The 25188-nt window shown below is 41.8% G+C and overlaps 1 protein-coding gene across 1 annotated transcript in view; it reads right to left on the bottom strand.

The window, feature by feature from the left end:
• Positions 1-460: 460 nt before the first annotated feature.
• Positions 461-25188, bottom strand: part of LOC138287994 (annexin A1-like) — a 191856-nt gene continuing 167128 nt past the window's right edge. Inside the window, exons 10-13 of the mRNA XM_069229084.1 lie at positions 22019-22114; positions 12410-12468; positions 4716-4838; positions 461-616 (exon numbers count right to left, since the gene is read on the bottom strand). Coding sequence (XP_069085185.1) covers positions 560-616; positions 4716-4838; positions 12410-12468; positions 22019-22114 — 335 coding nt within the window. The 3' untranslated portion in view covers positions 461-559. The remainder of the gene's footprint in view (positions 617-4715; positions 4839-12409; positions 12469-22018; positions 22115-25188) is intronic.

Raw genomic sequence — 25188 nt, 5'->3', positions numbered from 1 at the left:
CTACTGATTGGATTTCTGTCATTTTGGTGTAAAATGATGTATTACAAATTACTCTCTTTTTCTAAATCAGTGAGGGATTTTTCTTGTGGTGTGCTCTCACTTTATTTCTTGTTTAGTGCTGCATAAATACTTTACACATTGCCTGTAAATTAAGCCCAACTGCTTTTGTGCCAAACTACCAGAGGGTTAAGCTCTGGTTAATTTAGTGATTTTTGAGGTTCATCTTGACAAGGGTTGTAGCTGTTTTTTGAGTAAGGTTTCACCCTCCTCAACCAATAACCCAATTTTTCGCAGAAGGGTATTCAGCTTCAATTTTATAATTAGCAGAGACTTGTCATTTCTTTAACAACTTTTAACTGGTTTAATCACACACGCTGCAAAGAGCAAGCATTTGCAAATTAAATAACACAATGTTCAGATTTTTAAAGGTTGTATCCAAATACAAGCAATCAAGGAACTATTTGATACTTATTACACTTTTTTATTTGTTGATAGCTGAAACAAACACACAACTTGTTCTTTGAAGAAATTAGAGTTGCAGTAACAGGAACAAAGCTGTCTAATCACTTCCGCACAAGGTCACAAGAATTGTTTCATAATCTCCTTTGGTTTCATCCTGTGAATGTTCAAAGACAAACTGAGTTAGAGTTGCTGAACAAACAAGAAAAACACAATTGTATTTGTTGGTGGACGCAAAACACAGGATCGTTAAATACTATAGCTCAAGTTGTTCAAGCAGAGTAGAACATTTCTTTCACTCAGGAAGGACATAAAACGTGCTCAAACCATTCCTCAGCCAGTACAAATGAGGCCAGTTTTATTGGTTATCTTCCTCTTTTTCCTCTGCGCTTTATTAAAATGATGTATCTGACTTAGAACGTGTAGCACCTTGAAGTCTGTGAATGAGATTAGTGCCAAACAATGATCCAGTTTAAATAAATACATGTACATTCACAGGAAAAAGAAAGCAGATCGTTTCCCCATATTACCTTACACAGTAGATGTTGATTCATCTCCCAATGTCTAGCACTATTAGTAGCATTGCTTTTATCATATTCTGTGCATCATTGCTGCCGGAAAACAGTGCTGCGCCCAACAGTCAACTAGATAATGTATCACAAACGTTGTGAGAAATTTGTGTAATTTTCCATGATCGCAAATTGATTACAATTTTGAAATCTCCCCATGTGTAGATATATAACCTATTCATTTTGAAGAGTTACAACTTTTTTGTTTCATACAAGGCACGGCTGATGTATGTGCAAGTGAAATTTGTACATGAATGCACATGGGTTTCTACAAGGAAAACACTAGTGGGGGACACAGATTAGACCTTGATTTGTTGAATGTAAAGGTCATCTAGGAGCCTGCTACTTAAATGTGACATAAAGAATCTCAGGTGTGTCCAGAGAGACAGCTTTGAGTGTGTTAACCATGTCCTAGAAATAGACCCTGCTTTCAATGGCCAGCCAGCGTATATAACATAGTATAAGGGTGATATGCTCCCTTCTAGAATGCTCAATTACTATTACTATCAAAATAAATTCCCAGATTATCGACTAATTTGCTGGCAAAAGCAGGGAGTCCATGGCCACATCCAGACCAGTTTGTTCCAAATGGAAACATCAGGGTTGTTAGGGAGGTGCTCAGGTTTGACTGGATTGTGCTTAAGAAAGTTGGTTCCCATCTACCATTGTGTGATAAACAGTTGATCTAGGAGTCAGGCTCTCTCCTGCTAACATCAGTTGGAGAGGCTTTGGACAACCTGAAGATATTCTTTGTGACATCAGCGTGTATTTTACAACTGGGCTTATGACAGATGGAGGCATAACTCCCCCATGAGAGGCCATACACACAAATTAACAGAAAAATTGAGAATATTGATCTCTTGATAATATCACACCTGAAACCCCTGATCTCGTAGGTGAATGAGGGAGGGTGACTCTCTGTTGCCTACCCCTGAGAAATGATTTGAGCCAGTTGAAGAAACCTATCTGTTTCAGTTTATTTAACAAATGTTACACACAGGAATGGCAAGTAAATAGTGTTGTAAAAGTAACTGGTTTGAGGTAATGGACAATAGAGGTAATTCCTCGTAGCTACTGCTTGTAGCCACTTATATTATAACACTCACCCAGTGTACCTACAGACACTAGCAGATAGAGGACACAGTCTAGCTATAAGAGCTTGTTCAAGGTATGGCTGCACATGGATGGTACCTTGGTCATTGTCAGAACTACTGCCTTTCTTAAACTTAAGGTCAAAGCTATCAATGGCTTTCCTGAAATATTGGGAGAGGGAATAAATGTATAGAAGATAGAAATATAAATCGATGCGTACCATCAGTCTACCCCAAAGGAACTGCCAGGTAATAACAGTGTCACACCTAAGAGGTATATTCTTATTAAACAGCACCAGTATGATTATAATTAAAAGAGCATTAAAGAACGGTGATGATCAACTGTCCGCATGTATCGCCTGCATCAGGTGTTTAGAATAGATATGGCAAATGGCCATCTTGCACTAATGCTTGTTTTTATCTCAATCTCTCCCTATCATTTCACATCCATTGTATTTTAAAACTGTGAATGGAAAATATACATCCTTTATTTGGGTTGGGAAACCAAAAGGTATAGTTTAAAAGAAAGGTAATTTTCCATTAGATAAGGGTGAGTGGTTTCTCCTGAATTAAATTTCTATCTTTATGTAACAGGGGCACTATACCTTGACTTGTTTAAATCAATGTAGAATGCTGTGATAATGTAATGTAATGATCCATCACATGCCAGACGAGCATCGCCCTAGAATAAATTCCACATTGAGGATTGTTCATAACGGCAGATTCAGCAAACTGCTTTATTTGCGTAAGTTATTTATGTGAGCTATTTAAATCAATTTTGCAAGAAACGTCCTGGTTCATGCGTGATTTGCCTTTGAGAGAAAGCCACTCTGCTAGCTCAGTAAACTGGGAAGTGAGTTGGGAAATTCAGGTATAGAGGAACCTCAACGTTTAAAAGCAGCAAATGATATTATGGCCTTCTTTGGATTGTAAATATAATTTGGTTTGCAACAGCAGACTTGTGTTTAGAAATATCTTCATCAGCTATTTCAACTTGACAAGGGTGCGTTTTGCTGATAAATCCAATTATTATAATTATTTTAGATGTATCTATAACAGAATTACACTAATGCCAATAATTGGAAAAAAGTAAGATTAAATCAGAAGAGTCGCAGCCCATGTTAGATGTCTTAATAGTTCTCTATAACTTGAGACCTGTAATCTATATTCCTACATTCTCCTGATAACATTTGTATTTCCTATCACACTGTGATGTTGGTCAAAGAGTGTGTTTATTCTTGATGTATACAAACTACAGCTATACTATACTGTTCCGCATATAAAGTTTTCATGCGCCAAAACCGAAAACGTGCTGCTTCTTCTGTGTAATGTATGTAGCATAACTTTAGTAGTTAAACGATGCCACGTTGATGTGTATTTCGCAAAATGATAAAATATAGAGAGAAGTTGTTTCAATCACCCTTTCACCTTGTGAGAGTTTTTGTAAAAGGGGTAAATTGTTCAGGTAATGAGACGAAAGGAGCACCTTGAGGCATCCTCCTCGTATGATCAGAGAGAAAGCGTTGTGGGACGTGCAAGCTCTATAATGAATGCCTATGGGTTCCTGGGGTCTATCTCAATCTCCCGGGGATCACCAAAATCTTGGCACAGAACAGAAAGCAGGGTAAAAAGCTGTTTTAGGATATACATAATTTTCCTCTTAAGATTAAACTACAATGGATCAAATATTCGAATATTTTTAGGCTCGAGAACACTCCATGGAAAAAACACACAATTACATTTAATAGCACATTCAGCTACCAAGATGTAGAGCAGAGGTTCGCAAATTGTAGTCTATGTTATGATTTTGCTCCATTCTGGTTGAAAAACACTTGTCCAGTTCCATCAAATCCCCAACTTTGTACTTAATGAAACTAAAATGATTGTGATTTTTTAAAGAATTGCACCTGCCAGTGATGAAACATTTATGCTCACTAATTAACACGGATTAACACTTTTATTTGGACGAATTCTTTCACCAAATAGAGGTTTATCCAGTTTTTAAAAGATTGTTTTCCGGAATTTCATTTTTTTTTAATGTCACCGATTTCTGAGGTTTGTGAAGTTGCTTTTTAGGATTTCTTTGGTGGCCCAGTGTGTGGAAGGCATTTGTCTCTAAGTACAAATCAGTCCCGTGAGTCTCTGGAAGTGAAATAAAAGAGGCTACCACCAACCAAAAATTACTCTCGCTCACCACAAGTCCATTTTAGAATTCGGCAACACGTGCTGCCACGTTATTCTGACATAAAGCGAACGGGGGGAACTGAGGGGGTTACCCAGTCACGCAAAGTGTGGTATCCTCACCTCTGCCTTCTCCTGAAATTGGCAGCACAGAGGCCATTTGTGAGATCTTGTGGGGGAGAGGGTACAGCCTCCCTCTACCAAGTTCTACGGAGAGGACTAATTTACTGCCTTTTTAGCTTCATTCAGGAGTTACTGGTCAGTACAGAAGTAACTGGTCAGACTTACTCAATCTTCTTTTTGATAACCGTGACAAAAACAAAGCACAATTCGTCTGGAGTTCCCCTCCAGACGAATGTACAAGAGAAAATCCAAAATTACAAAGGAACACAATATTAAGTCATAAAAAACTTACCAGGATAGCCTGCCGGAGTGTTTTGCCATACATCCGCTTGTAATGCGCTTTGATCTCATTCATGTCAACACCACAACGGGAAACCATAATTCTTATCAATTTCTTGTCACGAGTTCCAGAACCCTGTTGAAATTGTAACTCATTTTTATTAACTATTAACAACTAAGTTAACTTTAGAAAACACTGTAGTGCTTTACTTCAAGCTACTTTTCCAATCCAATAATATTCCTACTTGAAAGTAGCAGTACTAAAAAAGGACAAGCATTTCGTTTTCTTCTTTCTTGATTTAGGTGGGCCTAGATGCAACGTTGTTCATGGCATATGCACTAAAAGGGAACTATATTAACATAAAATATTTCCACATGAACATAACATTTTTAAATCGACTAAATTAGAATTTCACTAACACAAAAGAGGTCGTTTTGAAGCTTATCAATTTAGTCGATTTAAAAATGTTATGTTCATGTTTATGTGGAAATATTTTATGTTAATATAGTTCCCTTTTAGTGCATATGCCATGAACAACGTTGCATCTAGGCCCACCTAAATCAAGAGAGAAGAAAACGAAATGCTTGTCCTTTTTTAGTACTGATAATATATAATTATAACATGGGAAGTGAATTACCGAAAATTAACTAATTGTGTATTGTATTGTCTCAGGATCTGAGACCTTGGTATGACCATGCATGCATCTGAATTCCTTTGGCCGACTACAGCTCATGCTTATCAATGTTTAGGCAGTGCACCAGCCTATAAACCATTGGCAACCAATATTTAGAAAAGTTATTAGTCATTCTTTGGCTATCCTTTGCACCAGTGCCTGTGCTGCACCTTCCTTTAAAATACTTTTTGCTTTCCGGTCCCCTATTTTTGCTGACCTAGGTTTTGCACTGCATTAAACATGGTGAATTGCTTGTACCCAATTGGCATATTTAATTTACTTATAGGACCCTGGTAATGTGGTACTACACGTTCCCAGGGCCTGTAAATTAAATGCTACTAGTGGGCCTGTAGCACTTATTGTGCCGCCCACTTACTAGCCTTGTAAACATGTCTCAGACCTGCCATTGCAGTCTGTGTGTGCAGTTATAAACTGCCATTTTGTCCTGGCCAAAACAACCTTTTACCAGGCCTAAACCTTACTTTTTATTACATGTAAGTTACACCCGTTTTCACTATTGCAAGGCCTACCTCTCCCAAATGATGTTTCAGTTGGGAGCAGGTGGACAGGTCAAGTTTGGTGTACAAAGAATTTAAAACCCTCTTTAATAGTAAAGCCAGATTTTAAGTCACAATTCTGAAAAAAAAACTTTTAGAAATTTGCCATTTTCTTATTCCATCCATTTGGGTGCTTGCAGCCTGTACCCTGGTTCAAATGTCTAGGTGTATCTGGAAGTTGATCTTTGTGTTTTGCTTCCAGACAGTGATACAAAGGAGGAATAGGTGTTCACGGGATGGGCCATCTCTGACTTGTAGAGTGGGAGGAGCGTCACCTTTCACACTTGCACCTCACAAAGGCTCCACGGACTACACTCAAAAAGGATTTGACACTAGTCTTTTGTGTCCCCAGAAAAGCTGGGGCCATCGCAGGGAGGCAGGAAATTCAAAGTACCACTGATGGTGAAAACCTCTAGAAGCTGTTCCTACATCAAAGTGTGCACCAGGTATAAAAATTGGACCCAACTCTTCAGTACACCTCCAGACATGTGGAAGTCTCAAAAGGACTGATATGCTATTCTACAAGAAGGACTGCTACTCTGCTGCCCTGCTGCCTAAGGAGAATTCTACATCAATCTTGAACCCAGGACCACCAGAGTGACTCCAACGGCTAGTTAGTTGGCCTCCTGACCAGAGCCCATTGGACAGAAAAGGCTCCATCCACCTTAACCCCAGCACATGGACTTTGCCTGCTTTGAGTTCTGGTCTCAAGTGATGCCACCACAGTTCTGGACCCTTGGAAGCAGACCTCTAGTTGCTCTGCTAGTGAGCTGTGGTCGCTTTGACAGAACTAATGCAGCAAGGGGCGTTGCCTCGCAGCCTTGTATCGGAACTGCCGCAGTGAGACACATTCATGTCTCAAGACCCTGCCACTCCTCGGAACTGCCACTGAGCACTGCACCTCAATGCAGAACCTCACATCACAGCCACACAGCTCCTCGGAATCGCCACTGATAGATGAATCCCTGACAGAGAACTTTGCATCACAGCCCGCAGCTCCTCTGACCAGTTGTCCGCATCCTATTTGATGATCCCTTGTCTGGGGGTTCACCTCTTCTAAATGTGCGTATCTCCAATAATGTATTCCTGAAACTATCAAATATTATAAATATCTGTTTCATATTTCTTCTATCAATCCTTTTTCGGCTATAAATATATTTCAATTCTTTCATTTAACTCCATAACGTTTCTAGTGCAGATATTAACAGATCATTTTTGTGCTTTATCTAATCTGCTTTAGTCTTTTAAAGATGTGACCATGACAAATGCATACATTGTTGTGGAGAGTCATTAGTGATGGTACAATGGTGAAACAGTCACTACAAATATGCTTGTGCAAACGTTTGTAAAGTGGCAAGATTAGGAACATTTTATGTCATAAAGTTGTGTGCATCTGAGGTATGTTTTAAAAATTGAGACAATTTATATGGAATAGCTGGGCATTCATTAAGTGTCACACCTTAAAAACAAAAAAAGAATATTGCTCACCAAGTCTATCCCAAACGTTTTGGTACATTGATGGATTGCATCATTATGGTTCTATAAGGAAACCGTGCTACTTTGACAAGATGTGCATCCAATTTTAGCTGACAATGTCTAACCAGCATTCAATTTTCTTGACTTCTTTCTTGTTCATTTCTTTTATATTCAATTGCTACACTGTTTGAGGGCATCAGTCTGCTAAATGGAATATTTTCATAGGGGGTGAGTTTGTGTTTTGGAAGCTGATGCATGAAAACAGTTGACAGGCATTGTGAACCTACTCTGACGAAGAGACAATACCCTTCACACAAGGAGTAGTGTTAAGCAGGGGCAGCTCCTTCTTTAGGGCGGAGGAGCTTTGCCTCCCCCTCCAGCTGCAGCAGGAGCTGCAATCTTTAGAAACAAAACGACAATAAACCCTGTTCGACAATAAACACTGTTTAATGTCGTTTTGTTTCTAAAGGGGCGGGCCATGGGGGTGACGACCATGGAGGAGGGGTGCACGAATCACTCCCCACAGTGCGCATGTATGTTTGGCCGGCCGTCTTAACTGGCCAACCATACATGCGCACAAGGGCTCTCTCCAACCCGCACTGTGGTAGGCTGGACTGTTCCCATGAGGAACAGGGTCAAGTCTGATATGCATATGGCTGAGTCCAAACTGGGGTGGTGTGGTGAGCAAAAAAACGATGGATTAAACCCAGATCTTTGTAACTGGGGCAAATGTTTACATTGTTCAGCATTCCATCCATCATCTGTTCTTTTTGAGTTGGAGAGAGCCTGAAACGGCTCCCAGTCTGCGCTGGAGCACCCAGCCGCGGCGCTCCACCCAATCATGATGCTTCTCTGAGCAGCATCATGATTGGTGCAGGGCAGGCTGGGAGCATGTGCCTGGAGTGCGACAGCAGGACACAGGAGCAGCGCAGCGAAGAAGTAAGTAATTATTTTATTTTTTTAATATATTTTCATTTGTTTGGCCTCCCCTATGCCCCGCCAACATGCTGAGGTCGCCAGCCACAACTGGTGTTAAGACAAAGCACTGAAGAGCAACTGAGAAATGTTTTCTTTGATAATGTTAACCATTTATTCATAATTTTCAGGAATACATGAAGCAGTGCATCACGATCTAGAAGCTTACCACTAACCAGACAAATGCATCCAGTTCCCTGAAAATTAAAACAGCATTTTGCAACTGCAATGAAAGTGTTCTCTTCCTGCAACTGTCTGAGCCCATCCTATAGGATTCCATCAATAAATTTAGCATCATGCATTTGAAATTGATAATAAATAAATCACTAGCCAATGCCAATATTGGGCAGCTGCATAATATTTTATATTCTGAATCCCACAATCCATATCATAGGCTCTCTGATATTGCAGGAAATGTATACTCTTCCTTCTATTGCATAGCATGGACACCATGCCTCTGATCACGGCAGCTCAAAATAGGTCTTCTAAAACCATCAGGCACTGCAACGACCTTTACCATGCTGTCTCTGTTATCACTCACATCTACGTACACATTACCAATGAGCAAATCCAAAACTGTGAAGTAGAAACCAGACTACTTGCCATATCAATTGGAACTACTACATGCCTAAATGCTTTATTCTATAATAGAACTAGTTTTCCACCATTATAAATGCATAACCAACATCAAGTTAACACTTCAGCGAGTCCTTGGTCATTTAATTGCCTCAGTACCAATGTCAACATCTTTATAGTACTAGAAATGACTCTGGGTGACCTGTTCTTATTTGTGTCTGCCAGCACAACAAGAAAAAACTGTACTCCTCAAACCGTGAAATATACAGGGAGTGCAGAATTATTAGGCAAATGAGTATTTTGACCACATCATCCTCTTTATGCATGTTGTCTTACTCCAAGCTGTATAGGCTCGAAAGCCTACTACCAATTAAGCATATTAGGTGATGTGCATCTCTGTAATGAGAAGGGGTGTGGTCTAATGACATCAACACCCTATATCAGGTGTGCATAATTATTAGGCAACTTCCTTTCCTTTGGCAAAATGGGTCAAAAGAAGGACTTGACAGGCTCAGAAAAGTCAAAAATAGTGAGATATCTTGCAGAGGGATGCAGCACTGTTAAAATTGCAAAGCTTCTGAAGCGTGATCATCGAACAATCAAGCGTTTCATTCAAAATAGTCAACAGGGTCGCAAGAAGCGTGTGGAAAAACCAAGGCGCAAAATAACTGCCCATGAACTGAGAAAAGTCAAGCGTGCAGCTGCCACGATGCCACTTGCCACCAGTTTGGCCATATTTCAGAGCTGCAACATCACTGGAGTGCCCAAAAGCACAAGGTGTACAATACTCAGAGACATGGCCAAGGTAAGAAAGGCTGAAAGACGACCACCACTGAACAAGACACACAAGCTGAAACGTCAAGACTGGGCCAAGAAATATCTCAAGACTGATTTTTCTAAGGTTTTATGGACTGATGAAATGAGAGTGAGTCTTGATGGGCCAGATGGATGGGCCCGTGGCTGGATTGGTAAAGGGCAGAGAGCTCCAGTCCGACTCAGACGCCAGCAAGGTGGAGGTGGAGTACTGGTTTGGGCTGGTATCATCAAAGATGAGCTTGTGGGGCCTTTTCGGGTTGAGGATGGAGTCAAGCTCAACTCCCAGTCCTACTGCCAGTTCCTGGAAGACACCTTCTTCAAGCAGTGGTACAGGAAGAAGTCTGCAACCTTCAAGAAAAACATGATTTTCATGCAGGACAATGCTCCATCACATGCGTCCAAGTACTCCACAGCGTGGCTGGCAAGAAAGGGTATAAAAGAAGGAAATCTAATGACATGGCCTCCTTGTTCACCTGATCTGAACCCCATTGAGAACCTGTGGTCCATCATCAAATGTGAGATTTACAAGGAGGGAAAACAGTACACCTCTCTGAACAGTGTCTGGGAGGCTGTGGTTGCTGCTGCACGCAATGTTGATGGTGAACAGATCAAAACACTGACAGAATCCATGGATGGCAGGCTTTTGAGTGTCCTTGCAAAGAAAGGTGGCTATATTGGTCACTGATTTGTTTTTGTTTTGTTTTTGAATGTCAGAAATGTATATTTGTGAATGTTGAGATGTTATATTGGTTTCACTGGTAATGATAAATAATTGAAATGGGTATATATTTTTTTTTGTTAAGTTGCCTAATAATTATGCACAGTGATAGTCACCTGCACACACAGATATCCCCCTAACATAGCTAAAACTAAAAACAAACTAAAAACTACTTCCAAAAATATTCAGTTTTGATATTAATGAGTTTTTTGGGTTCATTGAGAACATGGTTGTTGTTCAATAATAAAATTAATCCTCAAAAATACAACTTGCCTAATAATTCTGCACTCCCTGTAGACAATGTCTTCCAAAACTACATCACAGATAATTTACAAAGCACATCAACAAAATAATAAAAATCGTGATGCTCACTGCACCTTTCCCAATGGGCTCTTCTTCACATCCATAAACATGGTGCAGCTAAAAGGTATAGACCAACGAATCAGGTTCAAAACAGTCTAGTCACGTTATCTCATAAAAACAGCCCATTCTATGAAGTTTTCATCCGCCAACACCTCAAAGCCAAAGAAGCTCTCATGTAATTATTTTCTTGCAGAGCTCTGCTAAACATGACTAATAATTGTTTTATTAAACTAGGGTTCCTTTTGACAAAGAACTAGGCCTTGGTGGAGTTCACAGAGTTCCCCTCCACGAAGTTCCCTGACCCGGGGAGTCCTGAATGCACCCGTTCTCTGAAGCACAAAGCTGGGTCGGGCATAGTTAGCCAGGCCCCACACTGCTCATTGCTTCTGAGATAGGGTACATTCAGGAGAGTGCTGTAGACAGTGAAATGTGCTGTTTCAGGCCTATTGTGCACCGGCCTATCCTGTGTGCAGTGCACACGGGGCAGACCGGTGCACAAGAGGCCCGAAACAGCAGCTTTTTTTCACTGCCTACGGCCCTGGCCTGAATTCAGGCCAGAGCCGTAGGCATCAAAAGCTGCCAGTCTTCTTGGGCACAAGCCTGCCCTGTGTGCACAGCACACAGGCCAGTGCACAAGAAGCCTGAAATGGCAGCTTTCTTTTTCTCTCTATGGCCTTGCATGGCCTAAGGCAGCGGAAGCTGCCAGGTCTCTTGTGCACTGGCCTGCCCCGTGTGCACTGCACACAGAACAGGCCGGTGCACAAGAGGTCTGAAACAGCAGTTTCTTTCATTGCCTGTGGTCCTGCAAGCGAAAGCTGGCAGGCCTCTTGTGCACCACTGCACACAGGACAGGCCGGTGCACAAGAAGCCTGAAACAGCAGCTTTCGCTGCTTACGGCCCTGGCCTGAATCCAGGCCAGGGCTGTAGGCAGCAAAAGCTGCGATTTCAGTCCTTGTTTGTGCACCAGTGTGCACAAACAATTAAAAAAAGGGACGAGGACTTACCTGGGTCTTCCAGGGGTCCTCGTCTCAATGCTGTTCTCCGAGTCTGCAGCGGCCAGGCTTTCTGCCTACCTCTGACCTCTGCTCACTGCTCCCGTGCTCTAGTGCACACTGCGGCCCAGTTATGGGCTACACAGACTGTCTGCGCGTGTGCTGTGTAGCTCATAACTGGGCAGTAGTGCGCACCGGGTGAGCTCTACTCCGCTGGTGGGGCTAGCAGAGTTTTTGGATGAACTCCACGCTCAAGTGGAGCACGGAGTTCCAAAAAATCTGTTAGCTCTGCCAGCAGAGAGGAGCTTCCCGCACACCCCTACAAATAAGATCTCCACCTTGGCAGCTGATTTTGTCCAGAAGTATCATACTCAAATAAAGTACTGTCTGATTTAAAATAATTGTGTTGCTCACAGACCATTGGATATTGTTCAAGCAAGGAGCAAAAATGTAGGCATTTAAAGCAGCATTTGAAAGTGTTTTAATGCATTTGTTTCCATTTCCTTAAAGCTAACATGTAGAGTAAGAAAAATGTACATAAATGTATGGACATACAGTACCTTCATTGAAAGAAACAGTTGTTCAGCAAAATAGGCTGGTTTGCTAACTGCGCACTGCACTGCAAAGACAACAATGAAGAATATGTAATATAGGTAATACAAGAGCAGGAATTTGAAACATGGTTAATGAACACGACCATTTAGTTTTATATTACACATTGTATTACTTTGATATAGAAGGTAATGGATATCACAGCGTAAATTACATTTACCACAAACAAACATCGCAAAAACCTGATAATATTTTATACAAACTTAGGTGTTTCATACCTGTTGAAATGAGGGGCTTCTATCACAGCCTCGCTCTTCCTCCTTACCTCACAGACCGTTTAAGATTTGGTACATCTATAATAATCATCAAGTAAATCCATTTCACAAGCACTCCAAAATTACACAAGCACTCCAAACTATTCAATGTAATCTGCCTCACAGCTGCCAGCCCTCCTCCAGGCTATTCTTACGTGCCCACTTAGGGGCATAGTTATACTCTTTTTTGCACTGAAATAGCGTCATTTTATTTTATGCTATTTCAGCGCAAACCTAACTCCATATTTATATTTTGACGCTAGACCCGACTAGCGTCAAAATATTGGAGTTAAAGTCATTTTTTGCCTGCAGTAGGCGTTCCTGGGCAAAAAATGACTCTACGGCCCTTGGGCCTTATTTATCCTCCCATGCAAAAATTGGCACGGGAGGGAGGTGGGCCTAAATAATGGCGCTAAGTTTGCTTAGCGCCATTATTTAATGTCTGGGTCAGGGCAGGCATTATGGGGCCTGCAGGCTCATTTCCATGGTCGAACACCATGTAATGAGTCCACAGGTGCCCTCCCAGGCCCCACACCCACTCCATAGGGACAGCAGAGGATGGGGGACCCCATCCCAGGTAAGGACAGGTAAGTAAAGGTAAGTATTTACATTTTGTTTCTAATGCCATAGGGGGCCCTGATATGAGGCCCCATACATGGAACAGGGTTCAATGGCCATACCCAGGGGACCTTTGTCACCTGTGCTGGCCATTGGGGTGGTGGCATGACTCCTGCCTTTTCTAAATGAGGAGTCATGTGCCATGGCAGGTTTAGCGCCATTAAATGACGCTAATCTGGTTAGAGTCATCTTTTTTTACTCTATCCAGCCTAACGTCATTATTGGTGCTAAACAGCCATCTCCCATATTGCCACCCCCACCCGGCTAACGTCAATTTTTCTGATGCTAGCCCACCCTTTACACCGGATTGTACCATTCTATTAATATGGTGCCCGGCTGGCGTCCTGCCAGAGCTATACTTTTTGACGCAAACCTGCGTTAGTGCAGGTGTGCGTCAAAACGTATAAATCAGGGCCTTAATTCACTGTTCAATCTTCGGCAATGCATTCACTTTAGTATTTCTGTTGTGGTGTTTTCCTTTGAACTCAATAGGTCAGGGCTGGAGTCAGGAAAGAAAAGCAGCCCTGGCAAAAATGCCAAATCAGCTTTGGTCCCTTCCTCTTAAAGCTCTCTGTCTCCATCCATCCACCCATTCTCCACTCTCCTTTGCACCTCTCTCTTATCGTCTCTTCGTGCAAACTCTTCCTGTCCATCCATTTTCTCCCTCTCTCCTTCGCTCCTCACTCTTTCTGTGTCTCCTTTCTGTTTTTGATTGACATGTATGCACACACTGTATTCCAAAGGCAAGAAATGATTTTTATGATAGACTCTATTCAATCAAGATTTTGTTTAGAGCACCTTCCTACTCATTTTCAGTGTGTTTTTAGGCATATTGAACAGATATTAACTTCTTATTCCACCACTACACAGTGTGCAAAGCATAGTATAGGTACATAGATATACACATTCAACTGGCATTGACAAAGCTAATAGGTCTGACATCGTCTGGCAGCCTTTTGATAATTCTTGGTTTGTTTCATCATGGCGCTTGCAAAACGTTATTGTTTTGGGAACTGTGGTAGTTTGTCAATCTATAAACAAAAAACATTGACTAAAGTTGTCATAACTCATAGTGAAGCCAGCCATGTGGCTAGAAAGGGAGTGAAGCTTTGCTCTTTGATGCTCAAGTGAGTTGGAGAAAAATGTAAAGAACACAACCACACACAAATGGTTGAAGGGTGGCCCCTATACGTAACTGTGTCATACACATAATTTTAATACAATCAAAAAGTTTTGGCTAACACAGACCTAAAAAAGCCCATTGGTGTGCCATTAGCTGTCAGAAAGAAAGAAAGAAAGAAAGAGAGAGAGAGAGAAAGAAAGAAAGAAAAAAGAAGGCAAAAACTAAAAAGGAAAACAGTTAAAAAAAAGAATGCAACAAAAAATAAAAGAAAGAATGAAAGAACAAAGTAATAAAGGAATCAAAAATTGAAAGAAAAGAAGGAAAGAAGGAAGGAGAGAGTAATGAGAGAAGGAAAAAAGCAAGGATAAGGGAAAGAAAGAAGGAAAAGGGAAAGAAAGAAAGAAAGAAGAAAGAAAGAAAAGAAAAGAAAAGAAAAGAAAAGAAAAGACAAGACAAGAAAAGAAAAGTAAAGAAGAGAAAAGAAAAGAAAAATGGCAATACAAAAGTGTTACAAGTGCTGCAAATTAAACACAATAAAGCCTGGTTTTCTTCCTGAGCTAGGTTCATTAAAGAACCATTGTTGAAACTGAGAACACAATAAATGAGTTATGAAGAATTGTCTGCTTATGAAGTCACATGTATAATTTTGAAGATTTCAATAACACTACCGAACAGATTTAAATGGATACCATTTTTATGCTGTGAAATATCAACCATCAAACATTAAACTCTGGACACTCCGTGAGGCATTTACAACAGCATTGGCAGGAGACAGGAACTTATAAAGAGTAAAACGTGTCTGTGGTCACATCAGACTCTAAACACAAAGGCAACATCAAAGCAATACATTTAATATAAATGAAACATAGGAAAATTAGCTTGTGTGTGGATATGCTCCTTGTGAAAGAGCAAAATGAAGTCACTCAAAGTGAAGTTATCCAGTGGCTGAGTGGGCTGACCACTTTCCCCACGTTGTACGCTGCAGTGGGCAAAAGCAAAAGGTGAATAACACACCAACAGACCAATGGATAAAGAAAACTGACTGAAAGACCCTTTCAACAAGCATATTGTACATATATTTTATTAGAGAACAAAATGTCTCGGCTAGAGCCAGACCTAAAAGGGGCTTTTGTCCACCCTTCATCAATCACTAACTTGTTTGTGGGAGTCTCCTTCAGACATTGGCTTCATTATCTGTCCATCAAATTTTGGATCAGCTTATGGGATTTGGTATATGTTTACATTTTCTAAATTACATCAGGAGTATGGAAATTAGTCCACCTGCATACTTCTGCAGCTGCTACCCTTTGTCTTGCTCCGTCCTTATGGGCCACACTTGCCTTGTTCCACTTTATGATCAATCTGCTCCACCTACCTGCCCTGGCCGCGGCTACCACAGGACTTGCTTTGGGTTTACCACAGTATCCTTCTCCCTCAGGAGCCTGCCCTTGTTTGCGTGTGCCTCACTTTCTGCACAAGTGAAACAACAGGCAGTCTCCCTTGAAGCTTGCTTCATGTAGCAAAAATGATAGTACTGTCCCTGATGTCAAATTGATAATCTATGCCTGACAATTTATGTTTTATGATTAATCGAAGTACTAATAGTTGAGGTGTAAAGTGGTCCACTGACAAGCGATATTAACATGCATTCACCTGAGGTCAATAGTTGAAAAGCAGGTATAGCATTTTAACTTCAGATTTAAAGAATTAATTTGTTGTTATGTTATAATTCTTGATGAAAATTAACAGTCTGCATTAAAACAATAACAGATGCTTTTGTGGAAGAAATGTTTTATAAGTGGCATACAAATGTAAAGAATGTAGTTCTACCATACAGTCACATGAAAGGGTTAACAGAGTATTTTTGTTTTGAGTTTATTGTAGCATGAACACTTTTGGTAGCTTGTTAATATTGAATGTTTTGTTTAGAATGCTAAATGTATATTAAACACAAAAGGATGATGGACGGAGTGCTGAACAATGCAAACACTGAACCCCAGTCACAGATCTGGGTTTAATCCATCGTTCTTTTGCTCACCATGCCACCCCAGTTTGGACGCAGCCATATGCAAATCAGTGTCTACCCTGTTCCTCATGGGAACAGTCCAGCCCGAACCGCAAAGCCAGGTCCTCCCTGGACCGGAAACAACAGGGTTTCACCCTTCATCAGCCAGGCTAGCTTGAATCCAGTGGCACAGTGAGCAAGGGACCCACATCTGGGGATATCCTTCCCACTTAGGACAACTTTAGCAACACAAAAGGATGATGGATGGAGTGCTGAACAAAACACTCACCCCCAGTCACAGATCTGGGTTTAATCCATCGTTCTTTTGCTCACCATGCCACCCCAGTTTGGACCCAACCATATGCAAATCAGTCTTGACCCTGTTCCTCATGGGAACAGTCCAGCACGAACTGCCAAGCCAGATCCTCCCTGGACCGGAAACAAGCATCCTGGGACCGGTTTCAGGGTTTCACCCTTCATCAGCCAGGCTAGCTTGAATCCAGTGGCACATGTATATTAAAGGCATAAATTAATGTGCTGTTTTAATTCACTTGCATTAGCCTAAGTGAGGCCTGAAAGGCCCTGGTTCGTGACTGTGCAGAAAATGTTTAGTGATGGATGGGCGAATCATTTTGCCCTATAAACTCTCATATAAAGTTCCCCAAATGGATTTGCTGTAAATTCCTACTCCATATCCCACAGAGCACATTTCCCTATTCTATTCTTCACTGCTTGCTGAACCCCTTAGATTCTGAGAGGTATAACCCGCTTTACCCTTTGCTCCTTTGAAATGCCTTGCAGAGTCTTAGAAAGATTTTCTTTTGATCCAGAGAAGAAGAATCTTGACCGACCTTCTGAAATGCTGATGCCTTCCAGTTTTACCTACTTCTTGTCAAACTTAATTTTTTGGTTCCTCAGATTTTTTTTTTCCATATTAGTTTTGCCCTTTTGTGCTTTTTGTCTTTTTTGCCTACGTGTTTGCCCCATCACATGCTAAATGGTTTTATTAATTCATAGGTTTTCCAATTGCCCATGGTTACCCAGGTTACTAGGAATTGCAGGCTTAGAGGGACTTAATGATTAACAGGATTAGATATCTTTGGTTTCCTCTTTTCCAAACTTTTGTATTGCTTTTGTGTGTAGCTGCTATTGAGTGCTTGGTATTTTTTATGTTCGTCCGTCTGAACTTCTTAGGAGGCTCAGGTAACCTATCATGATTCTGTATCTTTATAGTTTTGTTTTGAGAATTATATTCATCACTCTGAACATTAACCTGTAATAAAAACCATTATTTCAGCTTGGAGTTTCAATTGTGTTGCTAAATGATTGTAAAGTTTTGGCGCCATTTGCAGTGGAGGCCAGCAGCTTTAGGCGGGAGGGGGGCAGGCGGGAAGCACACACACACGCATTCTTTCACACACAGACACTCACGCACGCACATCCATTAACAACACTCATAACATTCAAACATGCACGCATCCACCAAACATTCATTTTAAAAGTTCACACACACTCAATCTTTCACACACGCACGCACGCACATCCATTAACAACACTCATAACATTCAAACATGCACGCACCAAACATTCATTTTAAAAATCTCATACACACACACACACACTCATTCTTTCACACACGGACGCACATCCATTAAAACTCATAACATTCAAACATGCACGCACCAAACATTTATTTTAAAAGATCACACACGCTCATTCTTTCACACACACACACATGCACGCACATCCATTAACAACACTCATAACATTCAAACATGCACGCACGCACCAAACATTAATTTGAAAACATCACACATACACACTTACCTTCAGACTCGAGGTCCCAGGAGAGTTGGAACTGCTGCCTTCCCCCAGACAATGAGAGAAGGCAGCAGTCCCAGCCTCATCACAGAGTGGGATGGGTTCAGTGAGACTGGTGACTCCAGCCCACTCTGTGACGAAGTGTCACTGATTGACACTCACCCTGGGCACTTCAGGGCTTAAACCTGAAGCACCAATGTCGAAGACAACGGGTGACGCTTTCCTCGTCACCCAGGGGAGGGCCTTGTGGCACCTTTGCTGAGCTGAGGAGGTAACGCCCATAGGAGCTGTGACCTCCTCAGCCAGGCAAATTTCAGCTCAGGCAGCCAGGAGTCTGCACAAATCATGCATGTCTAACTCCTGGCTGTGTGAGCTGAAAATGAAGTGTGTCTGTCAGGCTGACCTTTGTTCAGCCTGACAGACACTCTTCATGAGGGGCAAAAGGTGGGGGGGTGTGGCGCCTCCACCCTAAAGGACGTGCCGAGCCTGGCCTTTTGTCTCCACTCCTTTATTACTGGCTGAAAAGGTCCATTGACCCCGTACAAGCATAATCCTGTGAAGAAATATGCTACAGCAAGCTCTGCATGCATATGGTGAGGTGGTATGTTCTCTTAAGATCACTGACAGTGGAAGCAGAAGAGGTGGGTGTCTCTAGCAGCAGCAGTGATCTGTAGCACTCACCAGAGATTTTTTTAGCAAAGTGCTGCCTTCTCCTTCATTGTGAGGTGCCATCAGCCCTAAGCACCACCTGGCACGGCCTGTGCATACATCACAGAAGTGCATGATTTACAAGTGTGTAGTGAGCTGGTGCATTCCATTCCCTTATGATGGTGGCTTATTTCAAGCAATGGAAGTCATGTGTTAGTGAAGCAAAAGTAGGATACTTTCATGTATGACTGTAATGTCTTTTACCCTCCAATCGCTCTGGCACATATGTTCACAGTGCTGCATGTCACATCCACTTAATTGTACTGGGGTAACGGTGAATCAGCTCTTGCTTCCAACTGCCAGACCAGGACCTTCCCACCTGAGACCAGAAATGCATTTTTGTTTCCATAGGCTTCTACTACCTGGGACGTGCTACTGTTTGCTGTATGCCTGAGGACCCTATTTCAAGTGAAAGAACAGGGTTTGCTCGGGTATTGAATGCAGTTATCCAAGGAAATGGGACGGAAAACATGCTCATGACAACTTACCAGCTGTGGTATAGAGCTATGAAAGAAGTCAAACCCTTATGCTTCATGCTGTGCTCCATGATTAAAACAAAAAAAACAGATGATGGACAGAATGCTGAACAATGCCAACATTCACCCCCCAGTCACAAAGATCTGGGTTAAATCCATCATTTTTTTGCTCACAACACCACCCCAGTTTGGACCCAGCCATATGCAAATCAGTTTTGAACCTGTTCCTTATGGGAACAGTCCAACCCGAACTGCCAAGCCTGGTCCTCCCTTGACCGGAAACAAGCGTCCTAGGACTGGTTTCAGGATATCACCCTTCATCAGCTAGGCTAGCTTGAATCCAGTGGCACAGTGAGCACAGGACCCACGTCTTGGCATACCCTTCCCAATTGGGGTGACAAATGCAAAAATAACAGATGATGGGCGGAATGCTGAACAATGCAAACATTCACCCCCCAGTCACAAAGATCTGGGTTTAATCCATCATTTTTTTGCTCACAACACCACCCCAGTTTGGACCCAGCCATATGCAAATCAGACACAACCTTGCTCCTCATGGGAACAATCCAGCCCAAACTGCAAAGCAAGGTCCTACCTGGACTGGAAACAAGCATTCTAAGACCAATTTCAGGGAATCATCCTTCATCAGCTAGGCTAGCTTGAATCCAGTGGCACAGTGAGCACGGGACCCACGTCTGGGCATACCCTTCCCACTTGGGGTGACAAATGCAAAAAGAACATGCTGAACAATGCAAACATTCATCCCCCCAGTCACCAAGATGTGGGTTTAATTCATCATTGCTTTTGCTCACCACACCACCCCAGTTTGGACCCAGCAATATGCAAATCAGTCTTGACCCTGTTCCTCATGGGAACAGTCCAGCCTGAACTGCCAAGCCAGGTCATTCCTGGACTGGAAACAAGCATCCTAGAACCGGTTTCAGGGTATCACCTTTCATCAACTAGACTAGCCTAAATCCAGTGGCGCAGTGTGCACGGGACCCGCGTCTGGGTATACTCTTCCCACTTGGAGCGAAAAATGCAAATAGAACAGATGATAGACGGAATGCTTAACAATGCAAACATTCACCTACCAGTCAACAATGAATAAAACAAGCATAGAAAATGTGCACTCGTATATACTTGTGTTTGGATATGTTGTCACTTTAAAACCAGCCCAACTGGCATTACCAGTGATCCTTCGAAGCTCTGGTAAATGACATCTAGAGGGCCTCATTCTAGCACATGAAAAATGTTGGTACTGTAAAGCCATATCTACCATTTCTGATGCTACACAATTTATGTTTACACGGTTATGATTATAAGATTTTGTCATTGGAATAGGGGATGTTGTAGCAATATTGCATGTTTGCCCACGTTCTGGTGTTCGATACTTGGAATAGTTGTGGTTTGTCCTAAACAAACTGCACCACGTTTTACCTGGTTAAAAATGCTCACAAAAATGCTCACAAAAATGCAAGGGTGTTGTAATCACCACGATATTCAGAATCCTGCTGCAGATTCACACCCAAATTATGATTCCTGTGGGTCCTTGAAAGAGGCTCCATGGAGGTTGAAAATGGCATTAATACTATGGTTTCTCGCTATCACATCATGACATAATTTGCTTTCACATGATGCCCATTTTAAACTACCACTCCTTGTTGTAATTTTTTCACATCCAATAGATTTCATTGTCTCATGCTTTCCTATTCCATGTGGTGAAGCAAGCAGACAATATGTATTGTTCTTCCCTCCCCTCTGTATTAAATCACATATGCACCTTACCCAAAGTCTAGCACCTGTGCATATACCAAATCTGCTCAGATGATGGAAGCAAAAATAAATTCCTGCTGGTGTGTACGTATTCCCTGCTAGACACAAACCATGAGGCCGCCCACTTAACCACTGCAAAGTACATGTACGAACAGAGTGCCTCCCCTTCTACTCATGTAACTAGCATTGTCTGCATTACCTCTCCCAAACCCACAGAGGCCTGCTCATGCCCACAACCAGATGGATATTTTTGTTGCAGAAATATGATTTTATCTCTGGTGCCAGGCGTGCCAAGGGCAGTGACTGGTGTCTTTGGGTAAAGCTACAGGGAGCAGCTGCTTCCTCCGGCAACCCCTAAGTCATCATAAAAATACATAGATTACCAATATTATCATTTCATGGCTATCCCATACTGTTAATGTGTTTGAATAATAAATACATGTATGGCAAGTAGCTGTAGTTAGGAGAAACAGCTGGTACCCTTTACTTCAGGTCTTGTAATCAGGTTCTTGAATCCCTGATCTCAGGGATCATGAAAACTGCAATAGAATCCTCAGAAAGCTGTTCACTTTAAATGCTCATTGTACTCCTTGTCTTTATTCTAGCTCCTTGGCTGCAAATAGGAGACTTTTGAGGCCTTGGATAGGTCAACCTTGCGGTTTTACCTATGCTATCACTGACACATTGTTGAATCTAAATTCACAAATAAATGAAGACGCATCAATAAGATACTTGTTAGTTCAGGGATCAAATTTTGAGGTAAAACGAATACATACCAATGGCTGTCAGACACTTTTCAATATCCCCTTTTAACTCCAGGTCCAATGCCTTGTTCATATCGTGTTTGCTATAGGTGGGATATCTCTGGAAGACTATACAAACATGAAATAGTTAGCTAAAACCAAGTGAAACAGTACTCAGAGTTTGATGCAGTGTATGATTTCTAGACATGCTTCATCATAATGAAATAAAATTGTATCATTCCCTCAACAATATATGAACAGTACTGCCACAATGAAGGAAGACATTTTCTTTCCTCAGTTTGGGCAAATGGAGATGATTTGAATGGGTAAGTGGGGTGGTCAGCAAATGAGGATTAAGAGAATGCAGTTATTATAAATTTGATCAAATGGCCTTCCTCTTCTTGAAACTGCGTTGCATTACTATAGTAGAACATAACCTGCCTGTAATTAAGATGTATGTGAGTATTAATGTTAGTTGACAATGATTAAGGTAAATGCAGAAATTGCAATGGCGATAAAGGATCCTTTCACCGCCAAACTCTGAGTCTGCCCATTAAATTTGGAGGTGGGCAGGCTGCTAGGCTTACACAAGTGAAGTAAATTGTACTCCTTCCGGTGTAAACTGTCCTCTAAGAGTCTGAGGGAGTATGAGCTGTCGGAGGTAAGCCGTCTGAACTACTTGCCTATTTAGAGTGGGCAATCGCATCACATTTTCTACTGTCCCTCACCACCAGGAATATCCTCTTCTTTTGCCTTTTTGTTCCTAATCAATCTAATTAACATGGGTATCAAAATGCCACCTCAAAAGAACTTCTTCAACCAAACAGCTATAAGGATACAGATGAAAAGATACAAACTTATTTTGATGGCGACTTTTGCACTCTGTCAATGAATAGCATGACCTAACGAGATGCAGGAGGTTTGCTTCTGTTTTAAAATGCAGCATTTACAATCTTGCATAGTTGAGATGGTTACTTCTTGGTGACTCTAATGTTCTAGCACTATTGGAAAAACTAAACCATTTTCTTGAAAGAACAGGGAGTGTTTAAAAGAAATAATTGTTTTTCTGAACATCATTTAGATATTGAAATAGAAGTAGTTTCGCCCATATGAGGCTGGAGGTTCATATCCATTGAAAACTTGCATTGCACTACGTTACTCATTCAATTACTTTGCATTGGGAATACAACTAACACCATGAATATTGCCATACAAATATCATTATTTGGGTTTGCTCGCATTTTCAGAAAGGAAAATTGCTGCTCATCTAAAAATTCATATATGCTCAAGCAGTGCTTATTTTGTGCTTATTGTTTCTGTTGCTGAGCACCGGCACTTATTTTTGCGGGCCGGGGCTTATTCTTCTGCCTCAAGCATTTGCTGCGAGCTCTTGTAGAAAAGACACATATGGGAATGACGGAGGAAGAGAAAAGAGAAAAAACGTTGCAAAGTTAGAAAGCAGAAAGCTGCAAAATTGAGCTGGGCGGCAGGGAGTGGCTGTAAATAGATTAAAGAGGCCCGACATGGCTTCAGGATTAAGCTGCCTCCACATTCTGTGCTGGCACATTCAATTGCAGCAGCCGTGTGTTTCAAAGGAGGGCTTTGAGCACCGGCACATTTTTATTCACAAATTAAGCACTGTGCTCAAGGGATTCTCAACTGTATACTGCTGTTTTTAAATGCCTCACACAAGAACAAGCATGAGGAAAGGCACAAAAACCTATAACTGAATAAATATGCTGAGAACATATTGAATAAAAAACACTTTTTTGAACTTAGGTGTGAATATATCATTTTCATTCCTTTTTTTAAGGAAAACTATAAGATGAACTGTAGCTAAGGGTTGAAATAAGAAAGGGAAAATCTGAGCATGTTAAGAGATAGTGGGATGTTTCACGAACAAAGTGAACATGTGCAAAAATGTGGTTGTTCACCTCGAATTACACAGGTGCAGTCACGAGCCAGTAAAAGTTAAAACTTAGTTTGCAAGCTGCATGAGGGAAATCGCTGATTGGATGACCAAAAGCAGTCTCCAACTAATTGGCAAGAGATTGTGCTGTTCCGCAAAGCACAGGAGATCTGGTCAGCAGATTGGTGGCCAGCAGAATTTGGTCCAGCCCCTTTCCCAAAACAGGTGGTTAAGAATCTTCATATAACTCTTGACCAAACTTTATCCATTAAAGACCAAATTAATGCAACCTATGGCATTTGCGTCAATGCATCTCATAAGAAAGGTTTTCCCTTGGTTTCCATCCATCTCAAGAAATCCCTTAGTTCAGACACTAACTACGAGTCACTTACACTATGGGAATGCATTGCTAGTGGCAGCTAATGACACTGCTGTCCAAATTGCAAGTTGTGCAAATCACGGCTGTGCGGCTCATTTGTAATCCCCTCCCACGTTCTTCTTTTGCGGCTGTATTAAAAACCTTGGCCCGTATTTATACTCCGTTTGCGCCAAATTAGTGTCGTTTTTTTCGACGCAAATTCGGCGCAAAACTAACGCCATATTTATACTTTGGCGTTAGACGCGTCTAGCGCCAAAGTATGGGCAAATAGCGTCATTTTTTTGCGTGAACGCCTTCCTTGCGTTAATGAGATGCAAGGAAGGCGTTCCCGTCTAAAAAAATGACGGCGACGCAAATGCGTCGTATTTATACTCCCGGGCATAAATCACGCCCGGGAGTGGGCGGGGCAAAAAACCCCGCATTTGCGCCACTTTTTAACGCCTGGGTCAGGGTAGGCGTTAAGGGGGCTGTGGGCTCAAAATGAGCCCACAGGTGCCCTCCCATGCCCCCAGGGACCCCCCTGCCACCCTTGCCCACCCCAGGAGGACACCCAAGGATGGAGGGACCCATCCCAGGGACATTCAGGTAAGTTCAGGTAAGTATCATTTTTTATTTTTTTTTATTTTTTTTGGTGGCATAGGGGGGCCTTATTTGTGCCCCCCTACATGCCACTATGCCCAATGACCATGCCCAGGGGACATAAGTCCCCTGGGCATGGCCATTGGGCAAGGGGGCATGACTCCTGTCTTTACTAAGACAGGAGTCATTTAAATGGCGTCTGGGCGTCGAAAAAAATGGCGCAAATCGGGTTGAGGCGATTTTTTTGCCTCAACCTGACTTGCCCCATTTTAAGACGCCCTAACGCCATTTTCCCCCTACGCCGGCGCTGCCTGGTCTACGTGGTTTTTTTCCACG

This window comes from Pleurodeles waltl, chromosome 1_1 (genome assembly GCF_031143425.1).
Source record: "Pleurodeles waltl isolate 20211129_DDA chromosome 1_1, aPleWal1.hap1.20221129, whole genome shotgun sequence".
Taxonomy (NCBI): domain Eukaryota; kingdom Metazoa; phylum Chordata; class Amphibia; order Caudata; family Salamandridae; genus Pleurodeles; species Pleurodeles waltl.
This window is presented reverse-complemented; position numbering and strand designations above follow the sequence as displayed.